This window comes from Synchiropus splendidus, chromosome 4 (genome assembly GCF_027744825.2).
Source record: "Synchiropus splendidus isolate RoL2022-P1 chromosome 4, RoL_Sspl_1.0, whole genome shotgun sequence".
NCBI lineage: Eukaryota > Metazoa > Chordata > Actinopteri > Syngnathiformes > Callionymidae > Synchiropus > Synchiropus splendidus.
The window spans coordinates 14,641,023-14,666,666 of NC_071337.1; the positions used below are offsets into that span (position 1 = coordinate 14,641,023).

The 25,644-nt window shown below is 42.2% G+C and overlaps 1 protein-coding gene across 2 annotated transcripts; it reads right to left on the reverse strand.

Annotated features, from left to right (window-relative positions):
- Positions 1-2,932: 2,932 nt before the first annotated feature.
- tinagl1 (tubulointerstitial nephritis antigen-like 1) lies at positions 2,933-24,479 on the reverse strand. Of its 2 annotated transcripts, none has more exons than XM_053863180.1 (12): positions 24,391-24,479; positions 20,902-21,212; positions 18,203-18,269; positions 15,900-15,992; positions 15,721-15,835; positions 13,234-13,360; positions 12,997-13,147; positions 12,651-12,837; positions 11,424-11,469; positions 9,922-10,045; positions 5,963-6,008; positions 2,933-5,638 (listed from the first exon to the last, which is right to left on the reverse strand). In XM_053863180.1, exons 2-12 carry the CDS (start codon positions 21,203-21,205, stop codon positions 5,471-5,473), a joined length of 1,428 nt encoding a protein of 475 aa, XP_053719155.1. In that variant the 5' UTR covers positions 21,206-21,212; positions 24,391-24,479; the 3' UTR covers positions 2,933-5,470. The 2 variants fall into 2 exon arrangements, with proteins under 2 accessions (XP_053719155.1, XP_053719156.1); XM_053863181.1 differs by having other exon boundaries at positions 24,395-24,464.
- Between the last annotated feature and the right edge of the window lie 1,165 nt (positions 24,480-25,644).

Below are 25,644 nucleotides of genomic sequence, written 5' to 3' on the forward strand. Positions count from 1 at the left end.
TATACTGAGCGCTTCCATGTCTAATCTATCGTTTTCCTATATGTGTCTTAATTCAAAATGTCTCTTTCATGTTTGTTGGCAGCCCAGTTGAAGTGTTTTACACCAGAAAAATGGACGAGCAAATATGCAGTGGTGCACTTTAAATATTTGTTTTGTTTTCCTCGATGAGCTGTGTGGCGTGCTTTCATGAGAAATAACAGGATATTGAGCAACAAAGACACATAAGCGCTTGCTGTTTTTTTAAAAAAATCAAATCAGAGGTGAGGATTCAATTTTCCAAATGTCCATTCGATGAACACGGACTGTTGCGAGTGGCCATGGATCAAATTCTATAAAACAGTTAAGTCCCGCCTGAGAGGATGGAGAGTGGCCAATATTGGCAGGGAAGCTGTCTCGGTTTTGGCCAGAGTGAGTTCAACTCAGCTACCACTGTTCAGTGTGAGGAAATGCTTGGATACTCAAATGTAAGTGTGTTGCCTACTCAGGCTGCTGACTTGCTGCCACTCTTCAGTCCAGTCTTACTTCAACCTTAACTCCAGAGTCTTAGTGGACACTCCAGATTTATACCCAGATACAGACTTGCTGTCCATTTTAGAAATGACTTTACTTCTTTAAAAGCTGACAAACTATGAGGAAGCCAGCAGTCGCCTGTTCTTGGATGAGTCACTCCATGTAGTCGAGCAATGAGTTTTTTGAAACGTCATGGTGCCTCAGTGTCCTGCTGCACAACCTTTCACAGATGATCTAAAGCATCTTTGAACGACGATGGTATCTGGGCTCGTGTTTTGGTGTGCGTCACAGAATTGACCTCACACAACAGTGAAGACGACCGAGCTGGTCTCTCGTCTGATGCGATTTATTTCTCAACCCAAACACCTCAGACAATGGCCCTTCTTCTGAGGCTTTAATCTATGAAATATACTGTACATTCAGGAAGCATATGTGATGACGTTGACGTAGAGAGAGTCGCCTCTTCAAAGGAGCAGGGAGCTTGTTTGTCTGAGAAATTCCCCTGAAGCCAGTTTCATTTTGTGCCACCACTTTCACTTCAACCTCAGAGGAGGAATTCCCCTCACCCTCCACAAGAGGAATGATAGGTGGCTACTGTGAAGTCAGTCAACATTCTCTAAGCCACAAGAGCGTTCAAATAAAGTACACGTTTGTCTGCTCACAGATTTAACCTTTTAACTACTGGTCCACTGATCACACTGATGCACAAGACACGTGGCAGCTAGGATGATAACAACAACAAACATGGAGCAAACAAAAGCATCTGTTTGCTTTTGTTCAGGGAGGTTTTTCACTACACAATGGCCAGGGTTTCCACTACTCTGAATGGACTTGAAATTCTTATAACATTGGAATTCTTATACAAATATATTCAAGACATTAAAAGAGTTTTAGTTCAAATGAAGTGATATAAAAACTTGAATATAGACACCATCATGATTCATTGTGCTCTTGTCAAACTGATGCAAAATAAACAATATTTGATTCAGTAATATACCAAATATCCCAAATTCATTCAAATAAAAAAATGTGGCTTCCTGTGGCAAATATTCTTATACCATTAAACTGCGATTAATTGAGATTAATTCATCACAAACTCTCTAACTAGATTCATTTTTTTGAATTAATCGAATCCACACCTAAAATGCAGTATATATATACATATATATATACCCTGCAAATTTGATCTTTTTTAATGTTAAATGAAACTTGTCCTTTCTTTTCCACAATGGTCAAGGTGTCTTTAACTTCTAACCATGAATATGTTTTCGCCTTTGGAGTGTGGCCTGGATTAATGCTATTGTTGGTGTCCCCCGACATTTGTCTTTAGACAGCACAATGAGGTTATAAAAATGAGTGGAGAGGAGGATCACCATGTTCCTGGTGGGCCTGGGTGGGGTGTGCAGCCTCTGATTGTCCCTGTGTCTTCAGTAACTGCTTCCTGTGCTCCATCGCTCCCCGTCAGCTGAGAGAATGTGAGAAGCTGCTGCTGAGGTCATGAATGCTTTGGCTACTTAGTGACGCAGAAACAATGAGAGCAATGTAAACAGTCACCGGACAAATCCCTTGATCCACGTTTCCTTACTTGGTCCCGGCGGCTGCACCGAAAAGATAAGCTCTCTGATGCTCATGTTTTCACCACGTGTGTGAAAGGAGTCGAGGAAAATTGAAAGTTTTTGCAACATGTCAGCATCAATCTGTTCTCTGTTAAGTTACGATATAATATGATGGTGTTTTTTCAATGCATGTGTTGCTTTATCTGCCAAGTGCAGAAATATATATATATATATATATATATATATATATATATATATATATATATATATATATATATATACAGAATTATAATGTTCACATGATCATAAACTCAAATTATCCATCCATCTATGTAGCCTCATTTAGTCTCCATGACCGTTGATGTTTCGGTTATGCTATCACATTTTATTACGCAGTGCACCTGGAATTGTTGACTGAGAAGTCTTCCCTGAGACAGACAGTTTGTGCTTGAGTAACCTGTTTGGTTATTCAAATTATTTTTGTCTGTAAATAATTAATCCAAATTCATTTCTGCCATAATAAAGATTTGCTTAAAAAACAATATAAATTAACCCAGAATACAAGCCTTCTGTCTTCAGATTTGCATGTTTATTTTGCAGTTTATATACTTCTTATATCAGTAACCAGGAGATGTCACTGACAGACAAACATGATGAGTAAATTGCAATTTTAGTTGAAACAGAAATTTCCCCAAAAGCAAACTAATATTTATCCAGATATGTATGTTGCATTGTAATGAATAGAATTTTGAACATGCGTTGCAATCCTGAAAAAAAAAGAATGTCCATGAAAACGATCATGTCAGATTAAAAAAATAAAAATAAATGAAAAATAAAATGAAATAAAATCATGAAATCAATTCATTTGTTAATTTATTTGGATTTTAAAAAAGGTCATCACATACTTTTAAGGGACGTCACACAGAGAAATAACTTTTTTTTTTTTTCTAAAACAAAGTAGGTCTGTTATTTAAATGCATATCAAGAAAAACAAATCACATTGTGAAAACAACATCACGTTCAACTCAGAAGACATTGATTGGTTTTAAGACTTTATTGTGCCAGGCAAGCGAACACTGCTGTGATGTTACATGTTTCCATCAAGATAATAACACATCGCACAGGACAACGGAGCAGTAATAAAGAGTAATAAAGTATAGCATTTACACGTCATAAATAAGTCTACACACTAGTGAATATGGAGTGGTCTATTTTACAGTGAAACCAGTTGTAGCCAACACCACAGTATATTCTCTCTCGCTGACACAAACATTCACACACCAACATTCATTCTTTTAGGGGATGATGAACAATCGGCTGCTCTTACGGAAAGATACAGAATGAACATGAACATTTAAGACACTGGTGACTCCACACTGCATCTTGTCTGTTGTGCTTTGAGTCATAATGATTGACAGTAATTATTATTTTTGAGATTCATATTTGTTATTTGTAGTCCAGGGATTTCCAGGCTTCCCTTAGTCCACTGACTGAAGGATCCCATGACATTCCCAAGTCAGAGTGGACTTTGATATTTTTCATTTTTAAAGAGCAAAATCCAAGAAAAAAAGCTTGTTTCATGCTCTTCAACAAGCTGTTGGTGACTCTTTAAGTTTAGATTGTGACCCCTGCTGTGCAGATTGTCTCAAGAGCGCTTTTTCTTTGTGTTTTTCATCCCTCTCCACCTTAATCTGGAGAAAAACTGCGGCGGCTGATCCGGCCAGAGCCTCTCCACCACACTGCACATTGACCCTCCGGCCGCACTTTTCTCTTTTAAGTCTTAAGAGGACGACAGAGGCACTTTAGGATCAGAAGACCGTGATGATACAGAAGTCGGTTTTTGAAGTTACACAGTCGAGTATAATTGAAGGCAAATGGTAATAACACTGTACTTCAAGTTACAAGTGGGAAAGTGCCTACAAATCCATCAACCAACTGTAATTTAAATAAAAAGGCAACGACGTCATTTAAAAAAACTGAATCTGTGAGACTGAAATTGCATTTTAACGGCGCATAAAACGGTGACTGAGACAGAGAGCAGCAGCAGCAGAACACCTCCCTCTTGAACAACCGTGAAGCATATTGTGGTGAAAATATTGTGTAACAGTGGACACATCACATTAAGACAACACGAAGCAGTGGTCACAACAAAGAGTGTATCACATGACAATAGTTCAGCACCAGTTAAACAATAGTAGAGTCTAAAAGTATCGATCAAAACTGAAATAAATGCATCTGAACTATGTGAGGTGTTTAGAAGGAACACGTCCAGATTTGGTCACAATTTATAAATATATATTTCTGATCATAGCCGTCACGTCACTGAATGTTTGTCTCTAGTAATCACCCATTCGACCGAATGAAAAAGTGAGTAAGAGAGGGGGGCATTTATAAATAAAATGGAAGAAAGAAATATTTTTATATATTACAAAAACATAAGACAACAATTTAGGAAAATTCCAGAAGTATAACTTTATTTAGTAGTAATTTTCTGAGTGGTCTTTTTGGAACTGAACACTGCTCTTCTACTTTCAAGTAAAGTAGCGCATACTTTTATGCATATTTATCTTTGCCACTGACGGCTAACATGTCATGAAAATATTTGTCTTGAATAGCAAACAAGTAGAATTAGGTTCAGGCTTAAATCTCAAAATAATCTGAGCAAAACAATGAATACGATTCAAAAAGGGACTAACATCCGATATAGCTTCCTCAACTCAACTTTGTCTACACAAGTCAACTAAAGTCACCATGAGATTTGTAAGGAAGCTGACTATTGAAATATACAAACAACAGATGTCAATTTCTTCCTTTATCGTGTGAAGCGGTCGGTGACTTTACTGCCCAGCTGCCCACCAACTGCATCATTATTTTTTATTCTCGATTGCTATACACATCTCAAGTCACTTTAGACTGCTGACCAACATAGCAAACTCCTGCCTGCAGCTCTCCGATTGTCTGGAAAAACGACAGGGTCACATGATCAAGCATATAGCTGACAGGTAAATGTCAACAAGGTGCTGGGTGATATTATCAGGTTACACGGCTGAGCTGGGCGTGTCTTTGTCCGAGGGGAAGCTCCTAATCCCATACTCAGATTTCATCTTTGGTCCGACTGGATTACACAGATTTAGTGGAAGAATTGACCAAAAGCACAAACGCGACTTCTCTTTCACTATTAGATTCATCCTGATGACCTTGCGAAGTGTGATCTTTGGAACTGAAGGTACCTGAGATGCTGGAACTGAAACACTATAGATCTGAGTTTTGGCTGAACTAAAATCACAAGTGGACAACTGAGGTTCTCATGAACAGGGCTCACGTTTGTTCCCAGCCTGCTCTAGAATGAGGGGATGTTTTGAGTCTCCTTGTGTTCAAATGTCTCCTAAACCTTTCTTGTGTCTTTAAATGTGTCGGCGACGATGATGGTGGTGATGGTTGTGCATGTCCTCCATGGTGATCCTGCCCCAAACTCCGATCACGAACGTTTCAATCTCACACTCGTTCTCCCCGCGGGCGATACGGAAGTAGCCGTCCTCGCCCCAGTTCTTGCCCCAGGAGTTGGCTGCGATCTGAAAAACAGAGGAAAAGAACATGAAAATGATGAACGTTGACCAGACACTTGACATACAACTAGTTTATATAGAAAAAAATATTCATAGACAGTAATCTCTCACCAGTTCACCGTTTGCAGCCTCAATATGTTGCAGATTTGTTAGGTTTAAGTAACCCTGAATACTTTACTAAAAAGTTCAAGTAAATAACTTTTTTTGCCTTTAAAGTAAATAGTCTATAAATAAAAACGAATCAAATCAAAAGACATAGCGTGAATGAGCAGGAATAAGATGTGACTTTAGCACCTGAAGAAGAGCCACTCACGGTTTCGCTGTACTTACCCAATATTTTCGTGGAGTTCCATCAAAGTGTGGCTCCTCTCCCCACCTAAAGACAAACCAGTCACACAGCATCTATTAGTTCTTGAAAGCAGCGACCAAATATAAAGGATGTCCAATAACAGTCGACGCCATAGCAGAGTTCACTAAGATTAGGATGGTTAGGGCAGGTGGAAAAGTCGAAGGTACAAGAGTCAGAACTACATTCAACAGTCAAAGGAAAAGAAAACACTTCAGAGAAAAGCCTCCGCCCTCTGGGGAGTAAATGCAGGAAGTGGAATAACTCGCGTTCAAGTGGAGCAAAGTATTACTCCAGCTCACAACATCCTGGCGGGTATTTTAGGCTGGTCACCAAATTCAATTCCCACACCTTCACAATCAAAAGACCCCGGAATGTTTCCATGCAGCGGATATGGAACACAAGCCACACAACAACACAAGTGCGTCTTTGTGTGTTCGCACGATTGCAAGATGTGATGCTGTCATTTTAATCATTTTTCTGATATTACTGTTTTCATTTGTTCTTATTTATTTATCTTTACTCAGATTTAGAACAGTTTTACTGCTGATGCAGCGTTTGTGGTGAAATAAAAACACATTGATATGTTCTTTCTGACAATTCTGACACCCGTTTTTTAAATGATCACACCACATAAGGAATTTTAAATCCAATCCAGGTCAGTGAATTTTGGCTCCAGTCCACGAATTCCCATCATGCCTTGGATGTAGCTCCTATCAGCTGCCAACTCTGAGACGCCTTTGCTCCTCTCATCATGAACAAAACATTCTTCCTGAGCTGATTCCCATCCTGTTTTCCCTACTAGACCTTTGATTTCCCAAGAGACACCCTGTACCCAGATGGATGTTTTCAAGAAAGTTGATAAACAGACGCGATCCTAGAGCAAAAAGCTTTTCCAACGTATTACAAATAGAAATATGTCACAAAAAATCAATTATAAGTCTTTTAATCTTCTGCTTTGTTTTCTGAAAATACAATGAGACTGCAGAGCTTTCCAGAGCAGGACTCAGGTTGCTACAAGGATGGAGTCTTTTGCCCCAGTGCCACGCCTTCTGCCCCACCTTCAGTCCTGCCCTGACCTCTCCACTGGGGTAACGATCCCCCTCTCTGTGTCCGGTGTAGCCGGGATCAGCGGTTCAGACAAAACTCTTTCCACCACAGTGGACCTCAATGCTGTTTCCACAAACTTTCCCAGGACCCGGGCTTAAAGAAGCGCACCGCTCTGGGATTAGCGCTGCGTAAACATACTGATGCCAGCGCCGGGCAGGTTGACGCTCAAATTTTCCATCGTTGACCTCAATTCTCTACACTGCACTCTCAACCTGGAGATGCTCGCGCTCCGAGATGCAAAAGCCATTCTGTGTTTGATTGATCTGATAGAAATATTCAGCTTCGGACCTAAAACCTACCCCCTTGCTTGCACCTACACTGTGAATTCCATCCGAATTATTGCCCTACATACATTTATACACCTTATTTTGCAATAAATGAATCAGTAATTTAGAGTCCAATTCAAATGCACTCAACCGCACAGCAGGTGGCAGCGGCGTTCCAGAACGAAGAGGACATTTGTGACAAGTCCTGGCAAAGATTGGTGGCACCAAATTTCATCATCTGCTCCCAGTCATTTCAGCAATTTCCACAACATTTCACTGAAATCCTTTTTGAGTCATTCTTGTCGGCGGTGAATAGTCAAGCATCGGGGAGGGGGACAAAAACCACGCCAAGTATGGATATTTTAAATGAATATATTTCAAATGCTCATGCAGGCTGGTTTGTCCTCCAGTATCTTTGTACATTGAATGCGGAGAAAGTCAGGAGGACTTCCGTTCATGATCGTAGTATAATATGTATTTTCTAGTGCAGTAGTCAAGACCGAGCCCAGGACATCGAGACTGGGGAGTATCGAAACTGAGACACGACCAAGACCGTGTATACAAGTAGACCGGGATCGGTTCCGTTGTACGCGATGCCGGGCTGCTACATGCTGCGGTGCCAGACATTGAATAAAAAAAAAGATTCTGCTGGCCGTGGTTGTAAGTACGGGTGGACACAAGTCAAGTAGGTCGTAAGTCGGATGTTACTTATTTAAGGAGTCTCAAAGTGATCCAAAAAGGGGCGGGGGTGGGTGCAGGCATGCATTGGTTAACAGGTTTATTAACAGTCTTCAGACACCTTATTGGTGTTTGGGTATCCTCCTGTTTTATTTGCAACAAAGAGAAGACCTACTGTCGCCCTCATGCGGATCCGTTTAAAACCCCAGATATATAAAGCCAGAATCCTTCTTTTAAGAATCAGGCTCAGCAATTACGACAGTTTTCTCTGTGTATCTCGAGCAACCTCGAATAGAAACCCGAGTCTGCCCCGGACCGAGACTGAGACAAGACAAAGTAAAGACCCTAAAAAAGTGCCCTTGAGACTAAGACCAACCTCGAGTACTAAAACACCAGTATTTTCCGTACTATCTAAGAAACTACCAACAATGTCATTATTAGATACTGCGACTCTGACTCAGACGTGGTCTTAACTTGGTTCAGATCAGTGATCAGCACATGATTTAGTTTGTTCAGTGTTTCACATTACTATAATCTTAAAGTTGTGCATATGATTTAGTCTGAAGTGGTCTCACCTGTGGACGTTGTGGCCAGATACAGTAGAAGCGCAGCACAAGAGACATTGAATATAGTGTGAAAAGAACCCTATAGACATTTCATGTCACTTTCATATTGACTACTTTGATGTATTTTGTGATGTATCGTGACACAAATGGAATTGCAGAATATCGATTATCTCAGTATTGTGATGATATTGACATCGTGGACCATGTACTCGTGAAGTGTGGCCAACCTTTTTTGATCAATTAAGGAGAAATACTAGGGACTCTAGTGTGCTTGAATTTCCTAGAATGTGGCAGTACCTGAACACATCACACACAGGTTTATAGAGTGACAGTTGGAGCTGAGCTAAGACGAGCAAGCGACTCATGTCTGTGCAAAACCTGGCGCGAAACACAGAAAAGTAATATTCTATTGTGCTCAAAACTCACTACAAGCCCAGGAATGCAACATCAAGCTAATGTTAGGAGGAATCCTCATTCTCCTCTTCATCAGCCGTCACGCCCTGCAACTTAAAGCTCGGCATTGCGGAGATGTAATTACAGTCTAGTTTGAAGTTGATATGACAGAGGAGAACAAACATGTAGGGGAGACGTTTGTGACGGTTGCATGCTTCTGAAGTGGGCGATTTCAACACGATAAGTATAGGTCTGGCCTGTTTATCATGCGCATGCCTATACATGAAGAGTGATCCAGGAAAGTGTAATAAACAGACACCATATGAACATTGTAAAAAATCCTATAAAAGCAGTTATTTCAGAGAAAATGGGCCAGATATTTTATACAGTATGAGTTGAAGTCATAAGTGTTGAGACACATTCCTCGACACACTCCTTTCTTCAGCTTGAACATTAGGCTTGTGATGAAATCTTAATCTGGCCTTTTATTAACCTGCATAACTAAATTATGAGGGACAAAATGAGGGAATTTTAGCAGGAAAGAGCAGAGACGCAGTGGCTACATGAGTCATGTGATGATGGACAAAACATGGGAGAGCGGAGGGAGGGGGGGAGACAGACGCTCTGCTCATCCAGGTGTGTCAGTTGTCTACACGCCCGCATATTTGTAGTCTCCAAAGTGTGGCAATTAATGAGGAGAGAGGGTGGAGGCGGGGGCGATCGTCTGGACGCGACCGTCTGGACGTGGAGTCAAGGTGTGTCTTTACAAGCAGTAGACCAGGATGTGTGCACTGACATGAAGCAGCCCATGGTATCAGCTTGATCTGAACTTGAACATGATTCATCGTCCACTGGCACTTCCCTTCGCATCAACATGAAATTGAAACATCATCGAGTCAACTTGAAAGGAGAAGAACAGGCCTGACTTACCCGGTGATCTTGACAGAGTGTGTGCCGTGTTTGCGATACTGAGGCGGCTTGGTGAAGCTGACATCGGTGTGTTTGTAGATCCCGCTTTTGTAGAGGAAGAAGTCTTCGTGAACTTCCAGAATCGCTGCAAAAAACACAGAGGAATAAACTGGGGGTGGGACCATTTGCTTTCGTCCAGACTGCATTTGAATGCCAATGTGTGGATACTGACTTGATGTTCTGGTGTCATTTAATAGTATTGAATATTACGATTTGGATTTCTTTGGGGAAACAAGTCCTCAGATATGAAACTTTTTTTTTCGGCCGTTTCTGAATTTGTCTATGATACCTTCAACTGATACTTGAGCCTGGCTCACCTTCTGGTTACCCAGAAACGGACATGGTGTCCCACCAACTGAATTATATTCATTCTGGGGACATATTGTCAGGAAAAAAAATGGCAGCCTATATATGAATCATTTATTTTGGTCAGCCATAGTGTGATGCAAACCGCTCCACAGCGTCTGTGTTTGAGGAAAGCATTTTAGCAGCAGAGGTGTTTTCCAGTTCCTACGCAAAAAGTAAATACCTGGTTTACAAACCAATCTGTCATGTGACAGCTCAACTTTTTAGAGGCTTATTTATTTATTTAATTGATCAAGAGGGGAACAAAAATAAATGACAGGGCAACAAATATGTGTTGAGAATTTTCCCTCCTCTTGCGGAGTTTTATTATGATGGATGCTCGGGAATACAGTGTTCCGATCCCGAGAACACGGGCTGCACCTTTGTCTTATCATTGCAATACACAATGAGCAGTTACAAGCACATGCACACATTCTGCTCTCTGTCCGGCAGAAATTCAAAGAAGAGAGGAAACTTGATGTGAAGCCAGTCGGTTTTCCTGCATGGCTAAACAATAACACACACACACACACACCACGCACACACACAAGCCCTTTAAAAACACACTCTGAAATCAGGAGCATACTTGTCGGTGGTCCAGCTGGGCAATGGTGCAAGCTGGTTACAGCAAGGTCAACTCAACCAAGCCCCTCGTGACTAGCCATCATTTTAGACGGGGTGAAAGTTCAGCTCTGTCTGACAAGGTCAAACATGACATCAGTGAAGGTCAGCGACCTAATAGAAGGCCTCAAACATTTTTGGAATAACTTGTGTTCCTCCAAATGTCACCCAGGAGAGCAGAGGGTTTTAAGATGTGGCCTTTTAAGGAGCAGTTTCTCTGATAGTTTCTGTTGCTCGTGCTTATCTCCAGATTCACTGGTCATGGAAATCCCCATTGGATGAGATGAGTCATTTAAGACACTTTATTTGGTTGAACTATGCCTGACTTCCGGTGGAACAAAGAGCAGGAGCCAGGAAAACCTATTTCTGGTTTGGACTCTATTGCTTGACCCTTGAAATAATGTGGGATCCAGCGGGTTTGTGAGTGCACCACTGACACAAACAGATATCAACCACAACAAATAAACACAAGCGCAGTGCGACTGACAACTCCTTACCTTGCACCGGACCATTATCCATGATCTCCTTCATGATCTCCTTTTCCTGGCAGAAGAAAGATGAGAGGTTAGCAGGGAGCACGACGGACCCAAAACAATCATTACATGTCAGGGAAATGAGGAAGATGAAAGTTGGGCTGTTGAAAGTCCAGCAATGAGATCGACTCCATCAGAGCCTGCTGCTTTTAGAGTCTGACCTTTTGACATGAGCGATTGAACCTATTTTAAGAGCCATTAGCCGTCACAAACTGACAGGACACGTTGAAGCAAAGATGCGAGAAAGTGGACTTGGAGTATTGCTGAGTGAGAGCACTAAATAAGGGCCAATGCTGGGCTATTTCAAGGGCTTTTAAATCGATAACTGTGTTTTCTTTGTAGCACAGAACACCAAAGCACGGAGACACAAATGGTACTGTGAAATGAAATTGTGAACAAATTGTGAGTGAGGTGGAACCTAACACTGATGAAGTGATAGCAGGGAAGGACAATTCAAGGTAGGAAGCTGAAGAAGGTCTGAAGAGTCCATCTGCACTCTGCTTCCAAAATGAATCTAAATAAAACATGGACAGATTCATTTCATCTTTTGCATGTCTTTTGCATGGGGCATCAAAAACACAAAATACTTTTTCAAAATGGAATGTCGAATCAATTTTAGTGTATTTATTTATAGTTTACTCTCAGAATCATCTGGGCAGGTTCCGCTGAGGCTGTAAAAGAAGCAATAAAGGGACTTGGCTGCCTCTAGGACAGGATACACCGTCCTGAGTGAAGAGGAATGTAATTTTGTCAAGCTGGTGGAGAGCATTTGTACATCTTTTAGGTCCAAATCCTGATCCTGCTATTTCACTTGAGAGTCTGTAATGAAAGACGCACCAAATGTAAGAAAAAGAAAGAAGAATCTATTTCATCTGTTTAATATGTATTCTACTTTATCTAAATTAATATTAAACCATTTACTGTGAGTTTGACATTCTATATATTCTATATTATTAATATAAATGTAAAAATGCCTGACTTGGAGCCAGTCCAGGTCGCAGAACAAGGGTCACACTCTGTCATATTTTCCTCTCATGTCCTCCATCATTATTTTTATATTTGTGACGTGAGTAATGTTTTTGTTGAATCATTTTAAAGCTGTTCGTCCGGCTCTACACCAACAGTCCTAAAACTGGCTTGCACAAAATTAATGCAGCAGAAAGAGGAGCAGTGAAAACAAAAACTGCTTACATTGGAGGAGAGCCTGTAGGGCGGCGTGGACTGGTAGATGTCATTGTTGTAGTTGTGGGTGTTGGGACAGCGCTGAGTAGCCTGTCTCTTGCCTCGGCCCACAGAGCGACTCTGCATCATGCAGCGGCCCACCTCTGCTGGGGTCTGTTGGGGGGGGCGGTACGGATAGCAATCTTCGGTCACCACTCTGGAAGGGTTAAATAATACTGTTAGTGTCGTGAGCTCTTCTGATAAGAAGCTAATTCCATTTAAAGGGGCTCTAAAACTTCAGTTGAAGTTGTCATGACTCACATCATCCCTCAACTTGGTTTAAAATCTTAGTTCAAAAAAGCAGTTCATGGATTACCCTCTGCGCCGCAGGTACCACCAGGCCCCGTCGATACGCCCACCAGCACAGCCACCCTGGTTCCGGGTGTCACAGGAGATGAGGTTCTGTGGCGACAGCTGGGGAGTCATGTGACCCATGGACTGGATGGAGATCCTGTCCGATGCCACAGCTGGTCAGGATACAGCAGCAAAACAGGCCGGTGTCATACACAGGAGGAATTCTTCTGTCTAGTTTGCGACAGGGATTCAAACCTACAGGCTGTTGAAAAGGCCCACGAAGCTGCACAGTTTCCCTGGTCAAGCGGTTCATGAATCTTCCCGGGCCACTTCTGCGCTGAGTCGAACCGCAGCGGCATTTGTTCACTCTGAGGGTCCATGTTCATCTGGTGAGTCAAAGATTTCAGCTGCAGTTAAAGTGAGTTGCGTTGGTAAGTGAGATTCCATTTCCTTCTTGTGACTGTCATTTGCCCCTCAGGCCGACCGTGAATAATCCCACCCAAAACATTATGTTCTACCTGATTCGCTTGAGTGTGTTCATGGGACCCACATCTTGGGACTGATAACTCGGACACGGTGCATCAGACATTTCTGCAGTACATGTCAACGCAAAACAGCGTTTTGAACGAGGCGAGGCATTTTGTAAACTGGATATAACTTAAACAAAAACATCTAAAATGTGAAACTGTTGGGAAGCTACTCTATGAATATGACAGATTTCATTACAGATGAAAACACACAACAGTCTCTTTAACCATGACTCGCAAGCAATGCAACTGAATTAAAATTGTTTTGGGGGTTTCATTCAGTCAGAACTGGAGTCTTACAGCCAAAGAAAAGCGGGACATAATTCCAACATGAACTCTTTCTGTAGACTGAGTTGGAGAGAATTCCTCAATTTGTTTGTACAGAACATGGGTTTTCATGCAAAACAAGAATGATATTGAACTTGCATATGAAAGTCTGCATTGATTGTAATAATCGAACATCTGGTCGACAAGACTGAGACATTTATGAAGACAGAAAACAAAATTTGAATCTATCCAGGGTTTTACAGCAGTTGAACATGACCATTTTTGTTGTTGACTACTGAAGAAGGTAATAAAGTTATCACTCCTTAAACACAACAGTGGTGATGAAAATTCAGCAGCAACCCAAGGTTTTTCCAGTAAACAAACAGGGGTCGATGGTCAGTCTCAATGTGAATGAAAGCTGGTAGTGCAGCTTATGTAAGTGTGAGCGTCAACGCTGGAGTGAAGCAGTGTATTGTAGTGTGGAGGGCCTGTTGTAAGTGCAGCATGAGCATGAGGCCTTCCTGTTACATCAGCGCTACATCTACTGCGTCACTCACATTGTCAGCTTGCAATTCCCTGGATGCAATCCACATCATTACGACCATTGAGGGAAAACGTTTTCTTTATATTGTGTTAAACGGGGACTCTCTGATGCCCAACTCTCCCTTTTAAACTCAGTTATGAGGGATAACTGAGCACATGGTCCTTTCTCTCCAGCAACCGTCCGGCCTGCACCGCATTCCTGTGATTAATAGGGCTGTATCCAGAGCTCAACAGACCACCTAATACATAACAAAGGAATGTGCTGCTGGTCACAGATTTTTAGGAGGAAGAGGTCAAAGTCCAACCACACGGGCGCCTTTAGCACTTGATAATATGGAGCGATGCAAATGGCTGGGCAGGTGTTAGGTGTCTGTTTTGCGGCCAGACTTTTAAAAAAGGAGGGAAATTTATGAATGAATTCGGTCCCGCTTCCTGGCGCAGGTAAAGACATGCTGACGGCGGAGGGAGGAGGAGCTTTTTTAGGGGGGGGAAGTTGTGGAATGCTTTGAGAGGGCAGGTGTGTGTGGGTGTTTGTGGATGGTTGGAGCACTGGATGGAGGCAGACAGAGAGTGGTGGTGTGTGTGGCCCCCATCTTGTGTGTATACATGATGTTTTGGTTCTGACTTATGTAATCGGTCTGGATGAAACGCAAACACAAATAAAGACTGGAGCTTTCAGACGTGGAAGGTTTTTCTCACCACAACAACAAGGAACACATCTGATAATGTCCAGTGGAATTTTCAGTCTGCGATTCTTGGCCAACACAAGGAATATCTCACAGCCATTCAAACAAATGTTGAACTAACCTACAACCTTCATGGAAACTAAGCCGGTGATTTATAAACAGGGTCTAAAATCAACAGTATTCCAAACATTAATACACATTTACTGGGGAAGCAGTTCAGCGGATACAAGTCTTAGAAATACTAGTGACTTGATATAGTATCAGGTACGTGCTAGCAATGCTTGGGAAATGTTGGATCTTGTTTCTCGAAAGATGCAATGTAATGCATTCCAATTTTGGGGATATAAACAGTGACTTCACCGAATTCAAGTCACGACAAGTCGCCGAAATGAAATGTAAGCCAACGTTAAACATTGCACGGCTGCTTCATTCTGATTATGAATGCACACGTGTTGACAGCAGATTGGCTACTGGTTTTATGTTGGAAATCAAAAATATGTTCCCAACATGACAGTTCAAGGGTTCAGATGAAGAGAAAAACAAATTCTTCTTTGCCCCTGACCTCCAGTTAACTAAATCTTTCTGTGCTTGGAGGAACACTTCAAACTACCAGGTAATATGAGCTTCTTCTAACTTGGGGCAGGACATTACTTGCCACTTTTTTTTAAACAACCGGACCGGGTTCAAAGGTCAAGTGCAAAACAGCTGTCTGCTGTGGAATACCTGCATCTCATTCATGTTCATGATGGTTCGGGACGGTCTCTGAGTGCCCAGCCGGTAGCGGATCCCCTCGTCCAGAGTCATGCCATAGAACTGGCTGTAGTTGGCTGCTTTCCACCTGGAGGAGCAGTGACTCAGCCTTACACTTCATTGTTGACCTTTAAGTGAATCCCAGTGTTTACCCGTAGTTTCCTCTGTTGACCGACTGGATGATGTCGCTCTCGATCAGACAGGCGTTCTGGTCACACTCCCAGCGCCCAGTAATACCGCAGGTGCTGCAGAGAATAACAACAGATTTAGAAAGTGACGTCAAAATCTTGTGAGGACAAGGAACACCTTCAGCTGCTGCCGTCCTGAATCACATACATGTATTGCATTGTCTGCATTTGAGACTAGTCAGAAAGTTTGGGCGAGAGTGAATTCAGAGTAGTAGCTTATAAGACGAGCAATGCTTCTTTAGTCAGGGCAGAGTTGAGGGACACAAGTGAGTGAGAAGGCTGAGGAAATAAGAAAGCAGGATTTTAATGTTGATGTCACGCAGTAGCCCTGGAATAGAAGCTCATATGTCAACTCCTCCTCACTGTTGACACATGGATGGTTTTAACAATAAAAGTAACTTTAAGAGATTAACACACCTTAAAGATGCCTAGTCCTGGTAAAAACACATGAACAATAGCAATGAAAACATCAATTTCAATAGAACTAGTTAGAATAAAAAGTAACAATAGTATAGCGACGGCAACAATAACTTCAAAACCATAGCTGAACAATAACATCAAACCACGATCATGGATGCATCACGATGATCAACTGTAATTGTGAAAAAGCGTACAATTTTACGGGAGATAAACTGTAAAAGTAAAACAACAATAATGATGACAGTGTAAATTGTATATCAAGTGTTTGATTCGTGACATTCTGTCATGACTGTCCTTCTGTTTCAAGTGGTACTTAGCAGGTACTAACTTTGCTTTATTACCGGACTGTCCAACATCAACAAGGAATGTCTCCGTGTTTACACACGGTTTTAGGTTTTACGTTTCTCCGACAGTAGAACCCTGTTGTGTTGGTAGCCTTATACATTGTGTTCTTTCAGTTACATTTTGGGGTTAAATTGTGGCGATGTGAGACAGAGGCTGCTCGGAGATGGCCTGGGATTGATGTGATGCTGACCTGACATTTTACATTTTTCCTTTTTTTCGGGGGGGTATGTTTAATTGTCATGGATTGTTTACAGCAATAAATCGTGTATGAGAGGTTATTGGCAAGTCCTCCTCCAAAGGTAATAACAGATCATTACATTTGTAGTGTTACACATTCCAGTCCATGATGGAAAAAGGGGACAGAAAACACTGAGGCAGAAACTTGCCTCTGGGTAGAGAGCAGTTAATCACAGACCCCTCAAATCATTGGCACACACACAACATAACTTCCCCGCTTCTTCGAAGTGTGAGCATCAATGATATATGAGTGGGCAGTCGCTTTCTCTATACCGCTCTGTATTTGAGGCAAACTTTACGACATGCACACAAACATGTCTACATGTACACACTAGTGATCATGGTCTGGTTTTATTTGTCTGTACAAGAACGCTGGGAAACCAGCTCTCTATGGGCGCAGTCTATCCACTACCTAATATCTAAGACACCACCGACTGGTGACTCTTTAAAATATTGTTTGGTGATCAAAACACAGCCAAAGTAGCCGCCACAAACACTCTTCAGGTCGACACATTGAGGATCATTTAAAGCCACTTCAGAGTCATCAGCGAGGCAACAGCTTGGTGAGGAAAAGGATGCAGCTGGAGCTCACATTTGCACAGCAATCCATGATCACCAACACTAACTAAGCTCACACTTCAACTTCCTCCTACTTTAATGATGTAAGTTTCATTCTGACGTGTCGGCGCATCACAGCCAAGGGTTGACTGACATTATCGGTGGTAAGAGGATGTAGCTCAAGTCAGCGCTCAGTCAAGGAATGTCTGATAAGCTGGCGGAGCGGCTGCTAATAGGAGACGGCAGAGGGAGTCATCAGGATCGGAAACCAACCTCCACCCTCCGGTCCGCTTTCCATTCGGGAGGATGCACATTCTGGATATGAATAAGACCATGGAGTGGGAGCCCATGAGTGGGTGTGCCAAGGTTGTGGTGCAACTTTTCGAGCGTCGGTGCCTATAGCTTTAACGTGCTGATGTCAAAGAGAATGTCACAAGACTCTTTTGTCTGACAGTTGAAGGGGCAGTTGACACATACCTGCTGTTTTTTTTAGCAACACAAGCTGCTATTTTAAGTGCTCCCTGCTATTTGTCAACCAAAACCTGGCTGAAGGTTCTGACACTAGTTAGTACCAAGAGCCCAAACTAATTGACCCATCCTGATACTTTTGGAGCCTTTCACACACAGCAGTAGCAAATAAAGGCAGTGATATAGAGAGCTTTTCTTTTCTTTCAAGAAACACAGGAGGAATACGGTAAGATACATACCATAAATTGCAGTTGTCTCTGTACGTCTGTCCGGAGAAGAATCTGTTTCCATTCCTCTCACAAGTGCCTAGGAGTGAACGCACAGAGAAAAGTTATTACCACACAAACACAGCCACCTCTTGCCAAATCTGACAAAGACACAGGTGAGTGAAGTGTAAACAGAAACACGGTGTGATGGGAATGTGTCAAGCGAATATGCAATCTGCTTCTTAAGGAGCCGTGAGCTCCAATAATCCGGTGTTAGAATGTGGAGTTAGCTTCTTTCCTGCGTTCCCAGGCTTTTTGTGTGAAGTAGTTGAAGCCCGAGCTGTGCCAACCACTTTGGCTAAATGGAGGCAGAGGAATGCCCCGTTGAGTGTCCTAAATATGTGAGCGAGATTCATACCCAAACAGACGGCTGCTGAACTGCCAGCTTGAGGAACTGTCTGCATGCGGAATGGCAACACCTCAGGTCTCAAGGTTTAAGGCTAATAGTGGAAAACTAGCAGATTAATAAAGCTGTTTCAAAATTTGTATTTGTTTTTTTGTTTGTTTCGATATTTTTTTTATTTAGCTGTAATTGAACGGTGATGGGAGGCGAGGAGAATGCAGCTGGGGTGGAGCAGCTGGAGATGACCACAGGGGAGATTTGGGACGGAAGAATAGCAGCAATAGTGAACGGGATGCTTTATTGGACAACAGTGAGTCCAGCAATGACTTGACACACTGACACCAGGGCAGGGAGCTCACTACAAAGAACAGGATGACTATATCAGAGGTACAGCACCTGTGGAGAAGCTTGGAGAAGTTAGCTGGGGCAGCTCCATTGAGAAGAGAGACAGTGGACATGCTGATAAAAGAAAGTTAGAGAAGGAGATACCAGATAAAAGAAGGAGAGGAAGAGAGCTGGGGATGGTCATGGACGTGATAAATGATGACATGAGAAGGGTAAAGGCCCATTTATGCTAAACGTTATGTATGTAAAGAGCGCATGGAAGTGTGTGATCACTGACAGTAACAATGTTTGAAACGGATGGGTACAATTTTGTACGTAAAGGGAGCATAGATGGGCCTTCAGTGTGACAAGGGAGGATGATGAAGATTGGCTGAGGAGGAAGAGGAGGCACCTTATGATGCTGAAAGAAGTGCAGCAATAGAACAAGCACACAATAACATTCATTGCAATTGGGTTAAGATTTGATGGAATATTATTTTGCAACTACTAGCTATACATCTTTTAGACAAGATCATCCACGATTCTTGAATGGAATTTGTATTAGGATTGATATCCAACAATAATTCACCTGGGGATTTGCTTTCTGCTTCCATTCACATCCTGAAATGTTGTGTGAGAAAGGTTTGGTCTCTGTCTGTTTTCGCTCTAATCCACAGCCCCGCCAGCATCAGATACGTGACTTTCATGGGTCATCGAAACCCAGAGCAGTGATGAGTTATACATTGCTAGAAAGGAATTCTCCACAACACAGTGGAATGCAACAGAATAGATAAATGATACACCGAGTTCAGATATTAAATAGTATTATTGTGTGCTGAGGAATGTGGGTGGTATTTATACAATTTATACAGTAGGGATAAGTCTGATGAAGCAAGGCACGGATAAGATGAACAGTTGTAACCACAGACACAATAGTTCCCTGCCTTTCCCAGTGAGACGCTTGTCATGTCTGTGGTCTACTCTTTCGGCGACTCCTTCGAGGAACACAAGCTGCCAAATTCTGGTCTCGCTCCTGTCCTGCTCTCGTGGTCTGTCACTCCTTCACTCCACATAGCCCAAATTCTTTCTTCTGACCCTCATTCATCCCTCCACCCTCTGTCCGCTTTAATAAGAAGACCACTGTTCCTCGCTCAGTTCTCAGGTAGACTTCTGCTGTTCCTGGCACAGTTTGCAAATCTGCACTCAAAGAACGGCAGCAGAGACGCATCACTCTGAGCCTGGCGGATTCGACCAGGGATTTGCTTCTCTTATTGTGATGCTGCAGGAATGTTTCAAGACTCCAAGAGAGGAGATGAAGGAGGCTGTGCAAATGCAGCTTTAAGAAATGTATTTGAATTTGATACTCACTACCGTTTTAAAAAAAGATGGGAGCTAACATACTTTTTTATTGACTTCCCTTGTCCTGTTTTCTACAGGAATATATCAGCCTGTTTGAATGCAAAAGACACATGAAAATGAATAATTATTAAGATTTTGTGTGTGTTTTTGTGATATAAACAAGGCAATTGTTTAGACTTTTTATTTTCTAATCTTAAGTGAACAAATTCACTGTGCTATGCCTTGTTGGCAGTCGCGCTTCACAGAACACAAACATGGTGACTCCCTCTCTACCCCTCACAGTAACTGGCAAAAGAAGCTCAATGTAACAAACATACACACCAATGCTTCCAGACTGTTTGGTTAAACTGTATAAAACTGTGATATACAAAGAGAGATTATACTATTTTGCAGATATAGCTGACCCCACAAACTTGCCAACAGCTCGGCATATTTTCCTTGTCTCTTCAGGACAGAAGAAATCTGGATACGTAATTAAGATTTATCCGCAGGCCTGGTGTTGCCCCGGTCCAAAAAGTGTCAGCAGGGTTCTGAGCTGACTTAACTGACCAGGACAGGCCCACACACACACACACACTCGCACCATCTCTCCAAACCCACTCAAGCACAGGCAAAACCCGGCTACACTCGGGCAGCGGCTACATACCAATGAAGGGTGGCTGCACACCGAGACAGTGACCCCAGAAGTCGGGGCAGCAGTCGGAGACGGTGCGGTTGCAGAACAGGTCACAGTAGCAGATGGTGTCCAGGTAGGGGACTGTACACTGGTCATCTCTCCCGGGACAGCATCCTCCTCTCCTCTGACAGTACGAACCAAACGGGTCCCTGATTCCACCGACGTGAAGAGGACCGGCCAGCTCCCTCTTTGTTCTTCTGGACAGGACTCTGTCTGCCCGTCCCTCTACCGCCAGCAGCACCAGTCCGGTCAAGGTCAGCAAAACCAGCTTCATGATGACACTAACAGGTGAGAGCATGTCAAAAGTCGAGGTCACAAGATCAGCTAAATAATTGGGGTTCGACTCCTTCCACCCCCCCTGCAGTGTAGCTAAAATGTGCACACATACAGACACACAAACAATACGGACGAATTTGGCTCATAAAACTCCATATAACAGCCCACATAATCCTCAGAGATCATCTGCTCATTTTCCCCAAATTTCCTTTCAAGCAGCCAGAACAAACAGAACGTGAAAGTACAGTCAGCAAGAAATGATGGAAAACAAGCACTTATTGTCGGAGAGGCGGATGTTTAAATATTCATCCATAAATAACAGGCCTGTTTTGGAGCAAATGCAATTTCCCAGGACAGTAATATGTACAAATGCAGTTCCCACATTTAATGAGATTTCACCACTTTTTCCATTTAGGGTCCATTAAAACTGTATTAGCTGGAGAGCAGAAACAACAAACAAGCTCGTCGGCGCACTCTGAGGATCATTTTGATAATTCATGAGATCAAAATGTCAGTTATCACGTCTTGTCTGGACATCACACTCATACGTCAGGAGTTTCTGTTGGACCACAATTTGTTTTATTTCGTGCAACGTCATATCAGACAAAGGGTTGTTGCTGGCTCTAACATTGCAATCCAGCTACCTTGGAAGTGGGAAGTCGCTTGGCACAAAATAACAAGCTAGCTAGTCATTTTAAAAGTCATTGCCCATAGTCCCAGCAAAAAAAAGGAATCATCCCATATGGAGCCACACTTATTTTACCAGGTCGTGGGTGGTGAGTACAGTCAGGTTAGCAACCCTGTCGGGCATTGGCTCATATACAGTATGTCTTTCATGAGGTTGGCAACCCTAGATCTCAAATACAGGCCAATCCATGGATTCTTTATGCTTCCACAGTAATTCTGACACCACATCATTCTCTTTACCTGTTTTTGGCTTTTCACGAGTATAAGTGCATGTTAGGTGCAGTTATTTTTTATATTTTAAATTGGGCAAGGTCGAATGCCAACAGCAATTTTTCTCACTTATCCTAATGGTTTAGATGAACAAGTCAATTTTATCCCAACAAAATGTAATATAATGTGTATTTCATGAGGAAATGGTGACACACTACTACGTTAATCTTGCAGCATTGCAGTTTTTTTTCTTAGGGGAATGTTTTATTTCATGGCTGAAAGTTATATTTGTAATAGATAGCGTTAAATACTACAAAGTAAAAACTAAAAAGAAAAGACGTTTTTTACAGTAGTTAAAGCTCCATCACACAGCTAAGCAACATGTTGCAAACAAGAAATACTTTGTAGCCTTCAAGTACTCTGAAGCCACATAATGTCATAAAGTAACTGTATTATTATGTGCTTTATGTGCCCCATGATGCGTACATTGTAAGTCATTTTTTTCTGAAATGTGAAATGAATAGTAAAGTGTCTCTTATGCCGCTGAGGTCAAATGAGAGAAAATCCGTGTGGGAATAGTTTCTTTTTTTTAACAAGAGATTCCTCCATGAAACATAACAAAGGTCAGGCAGCGAGTGTAATAGTGTCTTGTTCCTGAGCCTCTATAGGGGCAGACAAAGGTTGACCCGCTGCTCACATAAATAACATCATTAATTATCCGATCAGATCTGGGGAGCACAATGGACGCGGCACGTAAAGCAAAGCCCCGGAAAAGACCTTTGCTGCGTTGTTTTCTGCATGACTGTGCCTTTAGTTGAGAACACGTTCACACAAACCAGCATATGGCAGCATGGGATGGACAGACCCGCGCCAGCGTTGGGGTTGTGCAAGACTCCGGGTGGCGGCACAATAAAATACCTAACAGTCTGCAGAAGGAGCTGCTGAGGGCTTCAGCTCAAACTGTGACTGTGAAAATACAAGGCAGGGGAATATGGGGCATTTTCACCAGAGACTGCTGCCCCCCCCATAGAACATTTGGTAAACCAAACCAGCATGAATTTAAAGGATTACAACACTACTGGACCAACGTTGTTGCAGGGACCAAAAGGCTGCCATATGCCACTCACTCCTGCACAGCTGTGATGAGTTACAGAACTCACACTGTGGTGAGCACTTGCCACACTACATCCCAAAAAGTGGTTTGCTTTTATTCATATTTGTCATTTAAATTATGAAAAGAAAAATAAATGTTATGGCCTCATATTAACAGACAGGAGATAGAATTGGAGGACGGTGCTTTGAGAGAAGACAACGTAAGGTTTAAAGACAAAACTACACTTGCATTGTATGAGTTTAAAAAAAAAAAAGACAGTTCAGCTGCATGAAAAGATCATCTCTTTCAAGTTTCATATGAATATATTTTGATTAAATGTTACTTAATATATTGTAACTTTCTGTATCAAAATGTAATTTTAATAAAATGTGATACCTTCAGGAACTAAAGGCTTAAAAAGTCAAGTTCTGAAGTGAAATTAAAGTGTTTACAGAAAGAAAAAGTTCACATTGGGTAAAATTTAATAGGAGAGTTCCATGAAAAAATCTAAATCAGAAATTAAAATCAGAGTCTATGAGTATGACAGTATGAGAAAAATAATGTAGGTTGAAAAAAGAGCCAAAACTGTCACACTATCTTGTTTGCTTCACCTGGCTCAGACAGTCGTGGAGCCAACCGTGGACGCGGGCCATGCAGCGCCCACGTCTGCTTTATACTTCAACCATCAGTCAACCTTCACGCAATTTTTCCACCCCAACAAACTAAAAACATTCAACGTGCCATTGTTAATAAGAAATCCGGGCCCTTGCGACACATCCCCCGAATATGCAGGTGAACTTTGAAATATCAACACTCCATAGATCAGCTCACCTGGGAGAGAAGCCCTGAAAAGTACATTCATGTGTTCACTGTAACAGGTGAGTCATGATGGCACACACTGACACAGAGGTGAAGACACACTCTGGACTCACTAACCCTGGGAAGACAAACCGCACCTGCCTTCCATTCATGATTTAGAATCTATATTTATGAGCAGCTTTTGTGTGCATCAATCCCACCTCAAAAGCAAACACCATCCTAGCAACAAACGTGAGGGGAAACCAGGGCATGTGACAGAGTCAAACACAATCAAGAATGAAAGAAATCATGAGAAACCACAAGATAAAAAGTGATGACAAACTAGCACCTGTCTAGAATCGGACTGGTACGTTAAAAAAGGGAAGTTTCTTTACCCACGATTGGAAGCCTGAAATGCGTAATCCCACTTGAAGTCGTTGAAGGTGGAAATAGTCTGCTGCTCACTCACACGCACTCTGCCTGGCCAGACTCTCTTCTCTATATAGAGGCAGCAGGCCTGGAGTAGCCACTCCCCTCTGACCCCCCCGCCCCCCTCACTTTCTGCCCCGTGCCCACTGCCTCCTGCTCTCCCACCGCTCCCTCTCTCCTTGACTCCCACAGGTTGGCTTCAGGCCTCATCGACTCACAACAACATGAAGAAGTGAAAAAACAGTTTTCACACAGCCACCTTCTCACTTCTAGCTGGTTCTTTATCATGTCCCCAGTCCAGGGCCATAAACACAGCACTTGTTTCCTTCTCACTTATCAGCCTTTCACCATGTGATCTCACGGCAGGGAAACACCAGCGGTGAACTTTGCTTCCTGAGACGCTACCATCTACTGGCCATGAAGGAAACATCACCAAGCACACTGGATATGCGACTCAGCATTTTAAACACATAAAACACAGTGTTATTGTTGTAATAATAATTTAATATTGTTATTACTATTATTTTGTTATAGGTTCCCCATTCAGGCCCATATTCAGAAGATTTTACCAGGTGTTTTTAACTCTCTTTCAGGTGCAACATAATGAATATAATAGTTGTATTTATTATGTATTGATGTACTTTAAAAAATGTTTTCGTGCATGTGTTCCAACGACAGCAGCGGGTGTTGAGGGTGTTTCTAGCTCTAATCCATGGATTGCAGCATTGGGAGGAGGCTGTCTGCTCAATTACAGTTTGATTTCACAAGTCAGTGTCAAGACAAAAATTGGAAGAGCAGCAGCAGACTCACACCATCACCACATCATCTGACCTCAGAGTAAATAAGGAAGGACTTTTAATTGCTGATGTACCAATACTAAGAGTTACAATCTAGACCAGAAAGAAGTTATATGAGATCGCTCCGTTGCCAATGAGGGAGCACTGGTAACTACAGAATAAAAGCGCTGTTTTATGGACACATCACTTCATAGGAAATGAAACTCTCCATGATGTGTCTTAATATCACACTGTCCTAATGATGCAATACAAACTTGCGTGTTCAGCTGCGGGAGAGTTCCAAAAGTGGCCCCTTCCTAATTTGAGCTCTCTGTTTTTCAGATCAATCCAGGTAATTATCAATGTTCTGTTTTACCTTGATCACACTGAACTATAGCTCGCCCTAACCAAGGTCAGGAAACAGCTTCAGTGAAGCACTCGCAT